This window comes from Pleurodeles waltl, chromosome 3_1 (genome assembly GCF_031143425.1).
Source record: "Pleurodeles waltl isolate 20211129_DDA chromosome 3_1, aPleWal1.hap1.20221129, whole genome shotgun sequence".
NCBI classification, from domain to species: domain Eukaryota; kingdom Metazoa; phylum Chordata; class Amphibia; order Caudata; family Salamandridae; genus Pleurodeles; species Pleurodeles waltl.
The window spans coordinates 620,128,204-620,147,363 of record NC_090440.1 but is presented as its reverse complement, the minus strand read 5'-3'; the positions used below and the strand labels follow the sequence as shown (position 1 = coordinate 620,147,363).

Genomic DNA, 19,160 nt, shown 5'->3' with positions numbered 1-19,160 from the left:
GTATGTTCTGCCAAAATTGAAGAAACCAAGTAAAGACTGTAGTTTCTTGAGAATGTTAGGTGGGTGGAGTTGAGCACATTTTTCCAGAAAGTGCAGAGCCAAGCTCGTCCCCTCGTTTGATAGCTCGTATTCCAGGAACAATATGCTGAGAGAGGCTATTTTAGTTTTTCTAAAATTAAATTTGTAGCCGAGGGCTGCAGATCCTAAAATGATCTGATCGACCCTGGCAAGATGAATGTTGAGGTAGTCATCTGTGAGATAAATATCATCCACATAAGACAACGTCTCTGGATCAATATCATGCAATATTGATGTTACTCGGGCTGAGAACAGCCCTGGGCTGTACTTGTAGCCTTGGGGCAAACAGCAGAAGCGTTTATGTTGGCCAAATGAGAATGCACTCAGGTCCCGACTTTCATGTGTTGAATTCTGTCAGAAAAACCCGTTGGAAATATCCAACGTTGTTTTGTATTTTTTGCGCATTATATTGTTAATTAGTGCTGTGCTATGTGAATTTTGAATAGCGTATGTACGTGTATGACTGTTTAAGTGTCTGTAATCTAAGACTATTCTATAAGAAAGGTCAGGTTTTGCAACTGGGAATAACGGGTTATTCATTGCAGAGACGTAGGGCTCAGTTACTCCATGGTACTCGAGCTAAGTGAGGATCTCCCTCACTGGAGCATTTGCTTTGTGTTTAACAGGATATTGTGGCTGCGGTTGGGGTATAGACCTGATAGGTAGTACATGACAAGGCGAATCCTTGTCCCAACCCACATGAATGTGGTATAACGCAGGTGCCTGCGCTAAAGCCCAGTTGACAGCATAGGCTTGTTTTACCGCCTCTGGTACAAGATCAGCGAAAGAAGGCAAAATTAGCTTACGGAGATGGTTAGGTGGCTTGTCCCTTTTGGCCAACAGGATATCCCAACTAAGTTCATCCCAAATATCACACCAATGGTGCGCCTTACGTCTCCCTCAATTTGGATATTTAAATCATAAACCCTGTCGGGTGGGAGAGAGCGCCCATCTGCAGTCCTAACTGCATTGAAATCCCCATTTGATGATGCATCCAAAAGATCTTTCAGACTCTGGCGACATAGCGTGACCTCTGCTGCGCTGTCTAACAGTGTCACTGCCCACATTTTGTTGTTCAGCAATGTTCTCAAGTGTACTGGCATTTTTAATTAACAATACTTCCACCTTTTTCCTTTTAAACTGGCTTTTGTTGTGGGGACGCATCTTCTTTTTTGTCTGAAGACTGTGGTAAGTCTTTCTTCTTGTTCACTTATTCAGCACATCAATCAGGACAGCCCCTTCTCTTGCTACGTCTATCTGGTGCGTCCTGAAAGGAACGAGAGGGACGTGAATCATTATATCTTTCAGGAGCTTTTACATTTTCTCTGTTTCTGAGAGTGTATCTCCTATCGGAGTTCTCCGGATGTGGAGAATCTGATCTGTGATTTTGTCTATCTTTAAATTGTTTTTGTTTATCCCAGCGCTTCTTAGAACCCTCCTGTGCTTGTTTAGTACCTTCCTTAAGGGTGGCACTCTGTAATTCAAGCTTCTTCAGCTTGGCTCCCAAACTAGCCCATCCTATACTGGTATAGGTGTCAGAAATAATTTTCGGTAGCTCTTTCTCCCGTTCCAAATGTGGAATCTCTCGGAGGCGCTGGCGCATAGCCAGTGCTACTGCTTCCCCTTTAAAGTTACTGAGCATCCTGAAGGGCAAGCACATTGTTAGAATTCTATGTTTCTCCTGTGGTCTCGTATGGGGAAATAGAGCTTCCAGCTGGTTTGTTTTCTAGGCTATCCAGAATGGTATTTTCTCTCGTTCTGTGGGTACCTTACCCATGATAGTATGTACTGTTTGTAGATTAATTCCAGTAGCCAGTTGTTATCCAGCAGGTGCTGAACGCGCTGGTGTAGTGTTCAAGGTTCGCATTACGAACCGAACAAGTTGTCTGTAAAGTGTTACTAGTTCAATGTATCAGTTTCGCAGGTCTGCTGCCTGCAAAATTTGTATACCTGGGTGAGGTGTGTATGTGGCAAACATAGGCCACATTGGTCCTTCATTGCCTAAGGGACCTAATCTCGCGAGTTGCATTAAATGTGGTAGTGCACCTTCAAACCAGTTCAGATGCCCCTGATCAGTGAGCGGTATTTCATGATACTGGTATGCTTGGTACCGTATTGGTACATTTGTAGTTCTGTATGTGTGGAATGCAAATGTAGTGTTGTCTTTCTTAGGAAAGTGAACCCAGGAATAAAATGTTTCTGTTTGGTAAGCTTTACTAGCTTCCACTATAAATGGAACATTCCCGCCCTCTTCTCTTAGACCATGCGCTACTAGGTGTAATGTTAGTGCTTGTCTAGCATTCTCAGGAATTTCTATGGCGTCCATGTTGTGAAATGGGTAAAGAGATGGAACTCCAAGTGGGGATAAAAGTCCTTTTATGAGTTCGAGCTTGAACAACTACAGCCTAGTTAGGTGGTCCCTGTTCAGCTGAGGCGGATCTTCCCCAAGGCCACGGATGCCCTGATATGATGGACCTAATCTCTTACCTAAAAGAGAGCTAGGTGTGTTAAACCTAATCTGCCAATGCCATGTCCATGAGAAGAGCCCCCAACCCTTGTTACCTTGGAATGAGGCCTCTAGCTCTAGCTAACAATTCCCTCGAAGGCGTGAAGAGGGAAAGTACCTAATGTGAACACCTTCATTCCCTTGATATTGATGCCTTAGCGCGGTGGCACTGATAACACAAAACTAAAACATGGGCCTAACTAAAAACAAGGCAGCCATCTTAAAAGATGTAATTAAATAAATGCGCTAAAACAGAGCAACCTATGTAGGGTAAAAGTCACTAGGTGATGGGGGCACGAGACCGCAAGCCAAAGGCTCAGCTAACTCTTGTTTCCCATTAAAACAAACTAGGATTGTGTGGTCGTATTGCATGGTGTTGCCTTTTCTGTGCTTACTGATGCTCTAGATCCCTTTTCTGATGATAATTTAATGAGGATTGGGTGACTAGGGAGGCAATACATATTTTTTTTTTTGCTTGGAATGGATCGATAAGCTTGTATAGCTAGAAATGCCAAAAAGTGCTGCAATGGAGTCTGGAACAAGGGAAACATTCACTTCAGAACTGATCACCTGAAATATTTTTTCCCAGTATTCCACTAACTCCGGACATGTACAGTATGGATGTAACCAATCCCTCTGGTTGCACCTACAGCATGGGCATTGACCAGAGGCTTCGGGAAATGCTTTCTTAATTTGGGCTGGAGTGTAATAAAGCATCCACTTTGAAACCAAACATTTGCAATGCCATGGGTCTTTCGTTTGCTCGAGTTAAAGCTGTTAATGTTGTGAATTCCTAACTGGACTTTTCTTGGCACTTAAATTGAAAATAAAAAGTAAAACAGTTGACATAGATGAGCCAATTCAGAGTGCCACGGCCCCCATGAGCATGTGTGCAAATGAGAGACAGAAAAGGAAAAAGTTCACTCGATGTCAAACATATCAGCAATTGTGCAATTATCCATGTTACAGTGTCTAAGGCAGTAACAAAATGGCCCCATGGAGGAACCAGCGTAGGGCATTTAACAATTATAACAAAGGATTTTTGAAACGCAAGCCCACAAACGAGTGATAGTGATGGGCGTGCAGTGGGCGTAGTTAAAAGCCCACAGATAGATTACAAGAGGTCAGAGTCTTGTGTGCTCAACCTAACTTTTTTTTTTTTTTTTTTTTAAGTTTGCACCCATTATCGCATTGTGGGATAGAATATTATAATGCCTCCACAACTGTGGATCTGTCTTGCACCCTGTTGCTGTTTCAACCTTTGGCAAAAAACGGGGGATAATTCTTGCAGAGGACTGCAAGCACAAAGCCATAAGTCGAACTGCGTTAGGAATGTTGTACGTAGTACGTTTTGGAAGTCTTAGTCTTTTAAGAAAATGTGGGAGATGGATGCTACTTTCGGCTAATATTTGCTTCAGATAAAAATTATAGTCCTGCTTGTAAGATAAGGCAGCTCTTATAGCCCAGTCTAAAAAAACTGCCTCGTAATATATCTGAAATGGGGTAGAGCTAACCCTCCTTCATCTACTGCTAAGGAAAGTGTGGTGTCAAGCTGTGCACAAGGTTTTTTTATTTGCCCAGATAAACTGACAGATCATTATCGCTATATTCTTGAAAAATTTCTGGGGGACTTTGATAATTACATTGGAAAAGATAAACAGGAAGACAGGGAGGATCATCATTTTAATAAGTGCCACCCGCCCTCTTAGTGTAAGAGTTTGCCATTTCTGCAGAAGACCTTGGGCATTAGTAAGGGTGGACAAGTAGTTGAGCTGATAAAGATCAGTAAAGTTGTGGAATACCCAAATAAGTTCTAGGACGTGCGAGCCGAAAATGAGCTTGTCCAGTGGAAGGAAGGACAGATTCAGTGCTGTTTAACAACAGAGCCTCCGACTTGGTGTGGTTGACCCTGTACCCACCCAAATCAGTGAAAACTTTGATCTTCTCAAAGGCCCTTTATATATTATGTGGCTTGGCTAAAAGATAATAATAACATCGGCAAACAATTTCAATTTTGTGCATGAGGTAGTGGTGCTTAGGTGGAAATATCTTACCAAAGAGCGGCTGCCAAGGGTTCAATAAAAAGCACGAACAACACTATTGAAAGAGGACATCCCTGGCGAGTGCCCCGCAGCCTTGCAAAGTTTCGGCTATACAAACATTGACTGAAATCTTAGCTTCAGCCTTAGAGTACAAGTTACGGATTGCCTTTATAATTTTCATGGGAAAGTTAAACCTATCCAAAATCAGGAATGGCACCTCCCACTGAACTAAATCAAATGCTTTCTCTGCGTTGGGCATGATGGTAGCCTGAATGTTGTTCTTGGAGAAGTAGTCAATAGTTTTGTAAAAAAAAGTTGGTATTAGTTGATACAAATCTACCTGGAAGAAAACCACACTGATCACCATGGATCACCCCTTGGGCCGCAGGGGTGATTCAGGTGGGCAAAATCTTTGGCAGGAGCTTGTAGTCGTGATTTAATAATCTAATCGGTCGATAAGAATCCGGTTTCTCGGGTGGCTTGCCCTTTTGTTTTATAAAGCTGACAATCACAGCCCTTGTGAAAGAAGCCGGTATCGCCGCCCGATTGAGTATATCATTGAAGAGGATAACCAAAAATTCCACTATTTGTTCTATCAGTGATTTATACACCTCAGCCGGCAAGCCGGCCTCACCGCAGACCTTCCCATTAGGTGAGGCGAGGATCACCTCTTCCACCTCTAACAGCGTAATGGGCACTATTAGTGAGGCTTGTGATTCCTCTCCTAGGGTGCGTAGATTAATCAATCTTAAGTAGTGGTTTACCTTTCCCACGTTAGTCGCAAGTGTGGAAATATAGAGTCTTGAATAATGGGACAGGAAGATCTCCTTGATAGAATGGTTGACTACAATCCCCTGAGCCTCATCAAAAATTGTCTTGACATAGCATTGTTGAACCATTTCCTTATTTACCAAGCCAGAAGCCTGCCCACATTCTCATTCTCTTCATATTGTGCTGGAAGCATGTGTGCTGACGAACTATTTTACAGGATAAATAGTAATCACTTAATTAATCCTAGGCCTCCTTCAACCTGTGGGCGGCATCCGAATCATAAGTAGCCTCATAAATCCATGCTGCTTGATCAGGCTTCTGCTGAAGGCTGGAACCTTTCTTCCTAACTATTTTACATAGATGAGCTTTGTAAGAGATTACTTCCCTTCTTATAAAAGCCTTACAGGCTTCCCAAATATCAAATGTGGAGGCTGACCCTTTGTTGTTCTGGAAGAATGCATTGACCTACTCATCGCAGTCGATCAACCCGAGCCCCTGGCATAGATAGGTTGATCAAAGGAAACGAATGGCCGGAAAAAGGATTGGAAAGAATACGCGAGCCACCTCAAGACCATTGAAACGAGATTAAGATACAATATGGCCTCTAGGATAAATTATACCTTTTGGAATAAAAAGTACATTCAAGGGCCTGAGGATGATCTACCCTCCAGACGTCCAGTAAAGCCAAGTTTCAAATAAATTTTGCCACGAAGGAGAATGCTCTAGGTTTGGTCTGTGACTTGTTCTTGCGCGAAGTATCTAGTCTGTCTGATATAACATTAAAATCCTCTCCTACAACAAGCAAGCCAGGAAGTGTAATCAAAACATATAAACCCTGAAGGGAACTTATTTCATCGTCAATAGGACCATAAAAGCTTGCAAAGTGCATGTGCTGATTTAGAGTTATTGTCTAACTATAAGCCATCTTGTCTGATAAACCTCTCCGGGGAACTTGCGGGTTACTAGGATGGCCATCCTGTGCACAGCGGCATTGGCTGATACAAAAAACGACTGAGGGATAAAATTAGGTAACTTGGGAATTTTAGACTGAAGTTTTAAATGATTCTCCTGCAAGAGAATTATCTGAGATTGTGATGACCTTAACCAGTTAAGTATTGCAAGAAGTTTCACCTGGTTATTAGCCTCATTTACATTGCATGCAACAACCTTGAAACTCCTTTCTGACATTTATCTAGCTAATTGTAATTGTAGCATGCGGGCAAACAGTAGTAACTTCTCTATCCAGAGATCCTCTCAGTACTGCATCACCTTCCCCAGTATTGACTTCTCTTTTCTGAGCTTATCTTCTTTGTACCGCGTCATCTTCCCCATCTACTCCCAAACTATCATGAAATATCCAAGAACCATCCTTGAACAACTTATCTGCTATTTCCCCCACCCTAGCACACCAAACCCAATCCTCCAAGGTGCTCCCCCCGCTTTCCCCATTAAAGCCCCACCTGTCATAGGCTCTGACCTACCCAAGGGAACGTGCCCTCCCTTGAAACCTTAAAGCCCCCTCTCACTAGATTGGAGTGCAGAGGTTCAGCACTCCTAGGTTGCGTCAAGAGTAACAGCAAATGGTCCTGGGTGAGCTAATTGATCAAAATCAAGCACCGAAAGAGATTAATCATATTAATCATGGCAGAACATCTTACATTGCCTGCCGGGTATTCAAACGATGACCTGGAATAGTGGTTCTAGAAATCCCTAACAAAAAAGATCAAGGATCAAAGATCTCTCTTCCTTATTGACTGCAAAAAGTCTCTAGCTTGGCCAACTGACTGAAAAATATGTATCTTTCCCTTAAAAAGCACTTTAAGTTTAGAATGTTGAATTAAACCAGCAGGCGCTCCTTGTCTTTTAAAGTCATCAGTCATTCCTATAAATTCTCGCCTATGCCGAGCAGCCTGAAAAGACATTTAATTTTTTTGTTTTAGAACTTTTCGTCCTAATAGCATGAGACAGAATTTCATCTTTGATCCTAAAATCACCAAAGTTTACTAAAATTGTGCATGGGAGTTTTGCATTGGAAGATCTTGTTGTGGGGACCCGATGAGCCCGCATGATCGTTAAGTCAAAAGAGGCTGGAGCCTTGTTTGGTAGAATATGCTTGAAGATAAGGTCGGAAATCATTTTATTAACAGAAGTCCCAGTCTCTTAGTCCTTGGCTACACCCACAAATCTCAAGTTGGAGCGTCGTGACCTATTTTCTGTTTCATCCAGCTTGATCTGGAGTTCTTCCAATTCCGCCTGCATCTTTAGAATTTTATTGCTGTGTTTGCTGTTAGTCTTCCAAATTGGAAACCCGTTGCTCCATCTGTGACATGCAGGAAGAAAGTTGAAGAATACTACTATTGATTTGATCCAGCTTGCTCATTGGTTTCTTGACAGGCTTCCTCCTGGAATAGTTTCATATCACGTAGTTCTTTTAAAATCTCGGTGATCATTACTTCCAGTGACGAAGGCTGCAGGGACAGACTTGATGTAGTCAAGCTGTGTGGTAGAGGCTTGTAGGTTGAGAATTGCTCAGGAGATACAACTTTTAGGGATGAAGAATGAGACCCTGACTGAGAGCTGTTTTCAGTACCCTCAAAGTTGTGCGTGACCTGAAGAGATGTCTGATTGGGGCCCTCCCAAACATTTGTAGAACTTGTGTCTGGGTTAACAAAGTGGCCCTGCTGCCCCTGATATTCCGAAGTGAACTCCTGAGGCTGGAGCCCAATTTCAAAACCCCTGAAGAGGGTACTCACAAGAAAAAGCGTCTCGCTCTCTGGTAGCCTTTTCAGTGCTGGCTATTCTCTCATACTGGAGGCGCTAGGACAATGCTGCATGCTTCCTGAGGACCAACCAGGAGGCATCTCTATATAATCCTTTCTCCCAGTGCACTTCTTCATAGGCCATAAGTATTTTTCCAAATATGTGGCAGGGAGATCTGAGTCCCTGTTGCTTTAAAAGTGAGAGAGCCCAAGCGCCTAGTTGATAGCCCTCCCGCTCTATCAGTTGACTTGCCACCGTAAGTGAGCGCATCTAAAGCATATAGATGAAGCCACACTCACCCCACTGTCTTTTTCGTGCTTCTGGAGCGACTGCCTCTGTACCTCAGCTCCTACTGCTCGACATGCTTTCATGCCGCCCCATTCAGTGGGCAAGCAGGAAGCACGGCGCCTCTAGAGGGGCAAGAGTACCGGGCAAGTAGTTTCCTTACTCAGGGTGCACTGACCGCTACTAACCCTCAGTAGCAAGGCACAGCTTGGAGTTTGAACATCAACAGCCGGATGCTGTTGTTATGCTTCAGTGCTTTGATTCACTTTCTGCGCTCTCAATGCTGCATGTTTCCCCCTCAAATACCGGTTCGTTGGTCAGATGCTCCGTTGCATCTCACCCTGCGTCCATGTTGCTGGATCCCTGATTCAACGAGTTATGGAGCATGACGGGAGCTCTACGTGACCGCTGCAAGGAAATGTTATGGGGGAACGTGGCCAGTTGTTAGCACTTGCCTTGTCTTAGGCCAGGGCTGGACACCTCTGTGTGCTGTGTACATAAGCAAACCCTTTACCTCTTGCTTACTGTGTTTCAGTTGACAACTTCTATTTAATGAGTGTCTCGAACCAAACCCTGTAGCACCTGGTCTTCTATCAATCTTGATTTAATTGTTCGAGAAGAACTGTGGTTGTTAAGGCTGCATGATTTAGGCAAGTCTGAGTAAGTGACTGTAAAGGAATGAGTGGTATGTATGGGGCATGCATATTTTACCGAAAACCAGGTGGAAAAGATACCAGGACTTAGTTGTATTCGTTCTGATGATAACTTTAAGGAGCTCAAAACACTAAAATGTGTAAAGAAACGCTGCACTCCTCACTATCACTCTCTCTCTTCACTCATTTTTGTAAATCTTCGCCAAAGGACCCCATCTTGTTGGCTCAATGAAGAATTTAATGGGGAGGGAAACTAGTTCCAGGGATGTGGAATTTAATAAAATATCTACTTGCCTATGGGACAGGTTGATTCATAAATCTACTTGCCCTGTAACAAAATCCACTTGTCCTGTTGTTGCCTTGTAGTGTGTCGACACATTATGACAGCAATCTCATTCTATAAAGGCTCAGATAATAGCCTCTCTGATTATGCCAGGGCTCATACTTTAGTAGGGTTTGAATACTAGCAAATCCATTATTTTGCCACCTTTGCCTTGTGCATTCCACAGATGTACATAGTGAGGATGTAGGTAGCAGTAAGCAATAGTTCCAGGGTTAGAATGCCCTTTTGACTCTGTGCAAACCCTCAAACTTGCATGTTTTAGGGGTTTTCACCAGCTCTTCTCTAATCTTTTCCCATTCTGAGCCTGGAAATGTATTCCTCACAGTTGGGAGAAAAAAAGTAATTGGAGGAAAATTGAACTTGTAAATGCTCAACAGATTTTTCATGAGAAAATCTACATATACATATTTGCTTGAGCTAAAATGCAGTTTATGAATATTTTCTAGGAGCACCATTTTCTAGGCTTCTTTTTTAAATTCTTGGTAATTCATGACTCTTAAATCTGCACTAATGCAAGAACATATACTGTGGGTGCACTTTTGTAACTTCCTTTAAAAAGTAGCCCCTAATTAGGTCTGGCATTACCCGATAAAGTTTTACAAAAACCATGTCAAAACAAGAAATGCATTGACAAAACAAAAAGGCTGACGGCCAATGTCAAACCTACTGGCTTTGACAGTGCTTGTTTATTTTTAGGATTTCCATAATCGTGCTGAAACTGGTTACACTGATTTTTTTCTATTATGGTCATGTTTCGTTCATCAACATATTTTACTAAATGATGCTTTCAGAAATTGTACCTAAAATATCATAGTAGTTTAGCAAACTTTTGTTTTTTCCTGCTTGCGTTTTTTTTTATGAACGTTTTGATTTTGAAAGCAAAGATTCCTAAATATTGATTTCAAGCTTCTGCAAATATTTGCATCTAATCAGAGAGCATTCTGGGAACTTTATAGGTAGTTTCATATTGTTAAAGATTGCAAATGTGCATACACCTTCTTATACTAAAACTACTATCAGTAGTGCTGCCCGAGCTTACAACATTTCCTTAGCGAGCTCACCCTAACAATAAAGGCTTTGCATTAATGAGCCATAAATACAAGTTCCAACAGCATTAACATATGGACACAAATGTTATCTTTACTGTAGACAATGCCCTTCCCTGATCCATAATGTGGTACTTTAAACTGGCAGAAAAAGGGTTTGTGCTGCAGGGGACAAAATAAATATGAAAACTTGATGTCCTTGATTGAAAACAATATGTCCTGGGCATCAGGCTATAGGAATTCCACACCCTGTTAGTTCATATCAAAAGACCGCTCCCAACTCCTTCAAAATTAAATTCCATATCATGCGAATGGTCAAAATAAGTTGTGAAATATCAACTGCTGCGGGTAAAAAAATGAGTCTTTTTCTTAGGTCCTGCCTACAAAGCAAATGTGCTGAGCTGCAGTGCCTTTTGTTTACAATTTAGTGGGCTTACAACCTGCCCATAGCATGCCATTAGTTGTTTTCATTGTCACTCTCGTTTGCAATCTTTCGATTGCTTAGCTCCCATAGGCTTCCCTTCTTGTGTTAACAACTCCCTGGTGCATGGACCAAGGACAAATGCTGTTCCTCTTCATTGTCCTACCTCATCTTTTTGCACTGCACTATTTATTATTTTATTTTTTTTATTCTATATGCGTTTCAGTATTATTCCTGCAGGTGTAATGTGCTTTCCTACTTTTGATAGAGGCATACAGATTATTTATGTTGCTTTCACCCTATCTGCTGTCTCTATTTACACTTTAGTTAAACCCACATCTGTACTACTCTACTCCACTCTATGCCACTGCACTCCACACCACTCTCCTCTGCACCACTCTACTCCACTATCTCGACTCCTCTCTGCCAATCTACTTTACGCATTGCCTGTCCTCTCTACTGCACTCTATGCCACTCTACTTTATGCCACTGCACTCTACACCATTTCACTTCAATCTATTCCACTCTATGCCAGTCTACTCTATGCCACTCTACTCTACTGTACGCTGCTCTACTCTACTGTATGCCACTCTATTCCCCTGTAGGCCACTCTACTGTGTGCCACTCCAGTGCATATAATGCCAATCTGCTCTTTGCCACTGTAGCCACTCTGCGCCACTCCACTCTGTCACTTACTCTACTCTGTAGCACACCACTCTGTGCCACTTCGCCACTCTACTCTGCACAACTCTACTGTACTCTATGCCACACAAGGCCACTCTACAATTGTTTACAACACTCCATTCTATGCCATGATTCCACTGTATACCTCTCCATGCTACTCCATACCACTCTACGCCACTTCATTCCACTCTGCCATTCTACTCCACCTCACTCTATGCCACTCTAAGCTACACCACACTACTCTTCATTGTACACCAGTCCACTCTGTGCCACGCCATAGCACTCTACTCAACTTCTGACACTCAACTCTGCGCCACTCCACTCCATTTAGCTGTACACCATTCCACTTTGCTTCGTTGCTCTTTAATCTACACTGTTCTACTCTATGCCACTCTACTCTGTGCCACTCTCTGCCACTTTACTTTATGCCACTTTACTCTATGCCACTTTATGCTATGCCATTCTACCCCAGCCCACTGTGCCACTCTACTCCGCTCTATAGCAGCCTAATCTATGCCACCCTGCCATTCCACACCAGCCTACCCCACTCTATGCTGCTTCACTCCACACAGTGCTACTCTGTGCTACTCTGTTCTCTGCCACTCTGTTCTCTGCCACTCCGCTCCACACAGTTCCCCTCTACAGCAGTCTGTCACTCTATTCTTTGTGACTCTATGCCGCGCAGCACTGTTCTACTCACGCCATGCTACTGGTGCCACTCTGCTCCACTCCTCCCCATTCTGTGCCCCTTTACTTTACGCCACTCTATTCTGTCCCACTAAAAACTACACCATGCCACTCTGTGCCAGCCTAATTTGCACTACTCTGCTGCACTCCACAGAGTGCCAGTCTAATCTATGCTACTCTACTTTATGCCACATTACACTGCACAACTCTAATCAACTGTACACAGTGGCACTCTACACCACTCTATACTATGCCTCTCTGTACCAATCTAATCTATGCCACTCCATTCCACGCCACACAACTCCATTTCACACAATGCTGCTAATCTACGGCACGCTGCTCTTCTTTATGCGCTTTTCTCTATGCCGCTCTTATCTTTCCCACTCTACTCTGACACTCTACTCTGTGCCGCTCTATTGTATGCCATTCCACTGTACACCACTCTACTGCAAGCTGATCTGCACCACCCTACACCACTCCACTCTACACCACTCTTATACATCACACCACTAACTTTTAGATATGTTGAACAGCAGCCACACTGCTGTTCACCATTGCTAGAAGACAGTGGGAAAGTCAACAGCCTTCACATATATTAAACCTATTGGCTTTACCAATGCTTGTTTTTAAGAAAGTAGTCCATAGTGTTCAAAGTACGAGAATTACCGTATCCCACTGCTGCTTGTTTGTGCTTCCTTCCTTTCTCAGAACCCAGTCTTTCCCTTAGTTCTCTACAGAGATTATCAGATGTCACTACCATACACCACTCCACTCTGCACCACTCTCTTCTACGTCACACCACTAACGTTTAGCCATGCTGAACAGCAGCCAGACTGCTGTACACCATTGCTAGAAGACATTGGGAAAGCCAACAGCTTTCACATAGATGAAACCTATTGGCTTTGCTAATGCTTGTTTTTAAGAAAGTAGTCCATAGTGTTCAAAGTACGAGAATTAGTGTATCCCACTGCTGCTTGTTTGTGCTCCCTTCCTATCTCAAACTCCAGTCTTTCCCTTAGTTCTCCACAGAGATTGTCAGATGTCACAGCCCCTCTCTTACTGGGGGTGGGGGTGAGGGGGGGTGTGTTCTTCCCCTAGATATGTGTATATTGAGGCATCCACCCAGGGCCCGAGAGCAGGAAGCTTCCGATTCCAGAGCTCTAGAGTCAGGACACTTTCCATGTGAGTGGAAAGGTGAAGAGTCTGCATGATTTTAACTTTCTGACCACAGACATTGACAGAAAGAATACCCCCTCCTTGTGACCATGTCCAGCAGAATGGGGATACATATTATTATTATTTTTTTGGGGGGGTGAGGGTAGGGTGGATCTCAACAGGATATTAGGGCATCCTGAAATTAGGAGATGACCTGATTTCTGCAGGCTTTGGCAGACCTCTGCACTGCACATCCTCTTGTGCCGCCATCTTGGCTACGCCCCTGCTCACTTGCTTATTTGTATAAAGCCATGCAGATGGTGACTATCACAACATGCATGTGTATGTCGCATAAGCCTGTCATGTGTAGTAAGTGTATAGGGTGGTCTTCAAACATTAACGAGAGTAGGTCAAACCCAAGCTGGATAGATCCAAACAGTGTACCACAAGATCTAATCCATTATGTCCCTGCATTTGAAAGCTACGCACTAGTGGAGGACTTTAATACACCTGTGTGTTACCCACATTGTACCTGAAAAAGTATAGTGGCTGCAACGTTGTCCAGATGTGCACCTTTTTGAAGAAAATGCCCACTCAAGGTAGGTAATTAAATGGTGCAGGTATTACCCAGGGCACAGTGCCAGTCAAGTTGGAAGAAAGTAATGCCAAATGGAGGATTTAAATCTGGTGGTGTGTGCAGGCCTCCTAGACAGAATAAAAATACTCAAATGAGGAAGACTTTCAACACGGTTGCATCCAAATGGTTGTGGGACCACAATTAAAACTATCATGGATTGCTTTACAAGAGTGGGGCATGTTAGAAATGGAGTCTCTAGTTGGGAGAGGTATACACCCTTGTCCAAGTAGGAACCACAATCCTAGTCAGGGTCAATCCCACACAATCCAAATTATCCTGTGCCCACCCTCTAGTAGCTTGACACTGAGCAGTCAGGCTTAACTTAGAAGGCAATGTGTAAAGTATTTGTGCAATAAATCATGCAATAACACTGTGAGAACACCACAAAAGTACACCACACAGTTTTAGAAAAATATGAGATATTTATCTGAATAAATTAAGGTAAAAAACGATCAAGGTTTGATAATCACAAGCTGAAATGTCACCTTGATAATAAGAAGAGTCTTAAGTTCTTAAAAAAACACAATTGTCTCTTGCAAGCACAAAGTACCTGGTATGCGTCAAAACTACACACATGGGGATCGCAGAGGAGGAGATGCATGAAAAACGAAGGGTGTGCATCGGATTTCCAGGCATACATAGACGATGCGTCAATTCTTTTCCACGCAGCAAGGACTCTGCGTTGAATTCCGGCACGCAGGCTTGAATCCTTTTTGAGATGCGGGGTCTTTTGACGCCCAGGGACGATGCGTGGAAATCCTGGGCATGCGGGACAAAGTCACAGTTGCTGCGTCAATCCGGTGGGCGATGTGGCGGAGTTTCTTTCGCACGGCTGGTGCGGCATCGATTCCTCTCGCAGGAAGTCTGGCTGCGTTGTTCCAGGTCGGCGATGCATCGATCTGGGGGGCTGTGCGTCGAAGTTCCGGTCGCAACTCCGGCACTGCGTCGATCTCCACTGGGGGAGCCGGGCTGCGTCATTCCGGTTCAGCGATGCAGTGATTTTCTCACCACTGGGTAGGCTGTGCGTCGATTTTCACAGCACAAGGCATTTATTTGCAGAGATTAAGTCTTTTTGGCCCTGAGACTTTAGGAACAGGAGGCAAGCTCAATCCAAGCCTTTGGAGAGCAATTCTCAGCAGAGCCAGAGGCCAGCAAGGCAGCAGGGCAACAGCAAGGCAACAGTCCTTTACTGCAAAGCAGTCCAGGTGAGTCCTTTGGGCAGCCAGGCAGCTTCTCTTGTCAGGTTGCAGGTTTGGGTGCAGAGTGTCTGCCCAAGAAGTGTCCAAGTTGGTAGGGTCAGGGACCCAGTTTATATACCCAAAAGTGCCTTTGAAGTGGGGGAGTCTTAAAAGAGTGGTTTTGAAGTGCACAAGGTCCCCTGTCAGTACAACCCTGTTTGCCAGGCTCCAAGTAGGGGGTTTGGCAGTACATTGTGTGAGGGCAGGCCACTGCCCTTTGAAATGTAAGTGTCAGGCCCTCCACCCTTCCAGCCCAGGGAGACCCATTCAGTATGCAGATGTGTGCAGGTGTAACTGAGCATCCTGTGTTTGTGGTTGTCTGGGTGAAATGCACAAGGGAACTGTCAACAGCCCAGCCCAGTCATGTACTGGAGACCGGCTGTAAGGCGCAGAAGGATTTTATGTGCACAGAAATGCTCACTTTCTAAAAGTGGCATTTCTAAAATAGTAATATAAAATCCAACTTCACCAATAAGCAGGATTTTGGTGGGTAGCACAACCAGTGCTGCAGACCCACTAGTAGCATTTAGTTTACAGGCTCTGTGCACATGTAGTGCACTTTACTAGGGACTTACAAGTAAACTAAATTTGCCAATTGAGTATGAGCCAGTGACACCATGTTTTAAGGGAGAGAGCATATGCACTTTAGCACTGGTTTGCAGTGGTAAAGTGCGCAGAGTCCTAAAACCAGCAGAAACAGTGTCATAAAATGGAGGGAGGTAGGCAGAAGGTTGGGGGTGACCGCCCTAAAGCTGTTAGGTCTAACAGGGCACATTTTATTTGGATTGGAGTGTGACAGCTTGGAGTGGGTTGGGAGGATTGGCACTGGAAGTTAAAAAGAACAAAATCGTACCTCAATCACGTAGGGAGCAGCAGACGGGCACTGATTAAGTTGAATCAATCAGCGCTTGGTGCCAGCTCCACAGACCGGAACGGAAATGATATGCCAGCCATGAGCAACGGCGATGCTGTAAAGAAGAGTGCCACGCAAACAAACCAATGAGAAGCAACAAGCGGGTTCCAAGTCATTTTCTAAATACAACAGCGTCTTGCAAGTGATACTCATGCACTAGTTCTTGCTATCGCAGGGTCCTCCTTAAAAACGTGCTGTAGGCACTTCATGAGAGGTGCATGCTAGGAACAAGACATGCAATGAATCACGGGACGGCGGAGGCCATCTTAAAATGTGCAACTTCTTTTTCTGGGCAAAGGCATTGTGAAGGAAAGTAACCAACCCCTGGACCCATAAATTTGGTTTATGTAAAATAGTTGCATTGATTATTCATGAATGGACACTTACTTTCTAGGTCCAAAAGCAACTTATGAAAAATCCGCTAAGAGCATGTCACGTGATAAATTACGTGGGGGATATCTTAGACTGTGGAAGTTCCTTTCCAGGAGATGCTAATGTGGAGGAATACCAACTCCATTGGCCCAAACAATTTATACGCTTCAGTTATTTACATTAAATATACAATGTTGCACAATTACTATATGACTCTCTAAACCGACATGTGGTAAGTATGAGAAATATGAGTGCAGGTGTCGGAAAAAGAAATCGAACCTGTACTCAACCACGCTTTTATTAAGGGTCTCTGTTGAATCTAACAAAAAATCAGAGTAAAGAAGTACATCAAAAAAGAATCATAAGATGGTTCCATATCTTGTGTCTGCCACTTAAAAAATATTTAAGGATGTGTTTGCTTTAGTTCTGCTGCCAACTGTTTGTTTTATTAATTCCATCACCTACATAAGATACTGGAAAAAAATAAATACACTTCAAGAGAAGTAAAATAAAAAGTGAAATAAATCAACCCGAGGATTTGACCAAGGACCAAATCTCATCCAAATCCAGTTACTCCTGTGAGAAATTTCTCATTCAGGTTTGCTTCCGTTTTAGCCAAAACTAGTGAAATGGATTCACCCCTGGGGTTACATTGAGCAATAAAACTCACTGTCCAGCTCAACCCATCCTCAGAGTGACTAATATTTTTGTAATACTCAAACATTGGTGCCCCTTGCACGAGACATTTGATCTTGATATGTTGGAGAATGTGTGTCTTGACAGGTTTTGTTGTGTGGCCTATATACACCTTATCACAGGGGCATTACACAAAGTAGATAATGTTTTTGGTATGGCAGTTAGAAAATTTGGTCTGTTTGTAGCAATACCATTAAGTGTTACAAGTTTTTTGTCACTAGAAAATTTGCAGGCTAGGTAGTTTTTCCTCCTGAAATGACTTGCAGTTGAGGAAAGCCCAACATTTCCACAATATCTCTTGTTTTTTCAGTAGCCCTAGCAGCTCTGGCGAGTTGTTGATGCATGTTCTTATCTTTATTTAAAGAAAATAATGGCTTATGGATGTCAAAATCTGACAGTATATTCAATTTTTTTAATAATGAGCCTAACTTGGTAGACTTTGTGGTTGTAAGTCAAGACGCATGTAAACGGGTTGTAGTTGCTTTTATTTTTGGGCACCAGGAGAGTTTTGCGTGGAGTATACTAAGCTCTTTTCGAAGTGGCTTTTACAAGTATTGGGATAGACTCAATAAGATTACCAACCAAGATGTTAGCGTTCTTGAAGAAATCACCCTTACTGGTACAATCCCTCTAATGCAGAGTAAGTGGGGGTCCATGAGGGGTATCACGCGTTGCTACTGGAGTGCAGGCAGGATAGCAAGCATTGCAGTTCTGATGCGGAAACTCTACAGTGCTGCCAAGGCACTGACTGGAGTAATGTCCTTGTGATTGCATGCTGTCTTTGAGTATTTCTTGACACCTTGCTGATCAGCCCGCATGTCCATAGAGACGTCTAATTGTGTTTCTCTGCTTTTCAGCCTCGCCTCACCCTCCTCTTTTCCACCTGATGCCTCATGGTGCCGATCCTGCCTGCCTGCCCGGCAAGTTGAAACATGCTTTGGCTGCAGCGAAGTGATAGAAGATGGCAGAGCTCGAGGATGCTCAGGGGGGGTGCTGTTCGGTGGCAGCGCCTGCCAGCCCCCAGCTAGCAGGCAACAGACTCAACTTGGACGTGTATCCGGATGGGTGCCAGCGGTTCATGCAGCTCCTGGCGCGGTGTCCTGAGGAGATGCAGCAGGTGGAATTTCTGCGACTGAGCTGCAACGAAGAGCCGATCGATTCCGCCCTGGAATCCGCTACTCGCCTAACCGGGCTTACCTCCCTCGTTCTCAAAGGTAAGAACGGATGTGTGTGCCAGAGGGGAGACAAGTGAGAACACCCAGCTAAGTCTATTGGGGTCAATGCCTAATATGTCCTTCCAAAGTGCGTGGTCCTTATGTGACATGATGTGGGACTTGATCCCATCCCAACGAAGGGGTGTGTCGTTCACCCTCCGTTGATGTAAGTGATGAGTCTCATCAACACTGAGGAGCAATTCAATATCTTCAGAAGCGTGTGCGAGTCCAGCCAGTTGCTTTAAGAGCTCCCTTTCCCCGGGCATTATGAACAATCACGATATGGGGCCATCTGTGTATTCTTTTGGAACTCGGAGAAACTAAGGGGGGTTCCGGAAAAAGGGAGCCCGCCTTGTTGGTGATGAGGAGCCATGACCCAATGCAGGCATACCAATAAGAGGGCGGGCCTGGGCCCATGGTTCGTTACAGTAAAGCACAGCTGAGAGTGAATAGAACAGCCAGCCATCACAGTAACACCGTCTTCCGGCCGGTGGCCTGGTGCGGTGCATAGCGCCTCCCGTCGGCCCGCTCCCGCCTGTCCTGAGGGCACACGTCCCCCTGAGGGAGCGCGGTGCACCTGCTGCGCAGGCGGAGCGTGTCCCTCGCTGCTGTCAGCTGTCATCCGTACCCCCTGCAGTACCCAGGGGAAAAATACCAGC

The 19,160-nt window shown here is 44.1% G+C and overlaps 1 protein-coding gene across 2 annotated transcripts in view; it reads left to right on the top strand.

The window, feature by feature from the left end:
- The window catches only part of PIDD1 (p53-induced death domain protein 1), a 154,461-nt gene that overhangs the window by 29,538 nt on the left and 105,763 nt on the right, over nt 1-19,160 (top strand). For both annotated transcript variants that reach the window (XR_011201390.1, XM_069223108.1), the window contains exon 2: nt 18,145-18,501. Coding sequence is in view for 1 of the 2 variants with exons in the window: in XM_069223108.1 (XP_069079209.1) it covers nt 18,249-18,501 (253 nt within the window). In the remaining variant the exon portion in view is untranslated. The remainder of the gene's footprint in view (nt 1-18,144; nt 18,502-19,160) is intronic.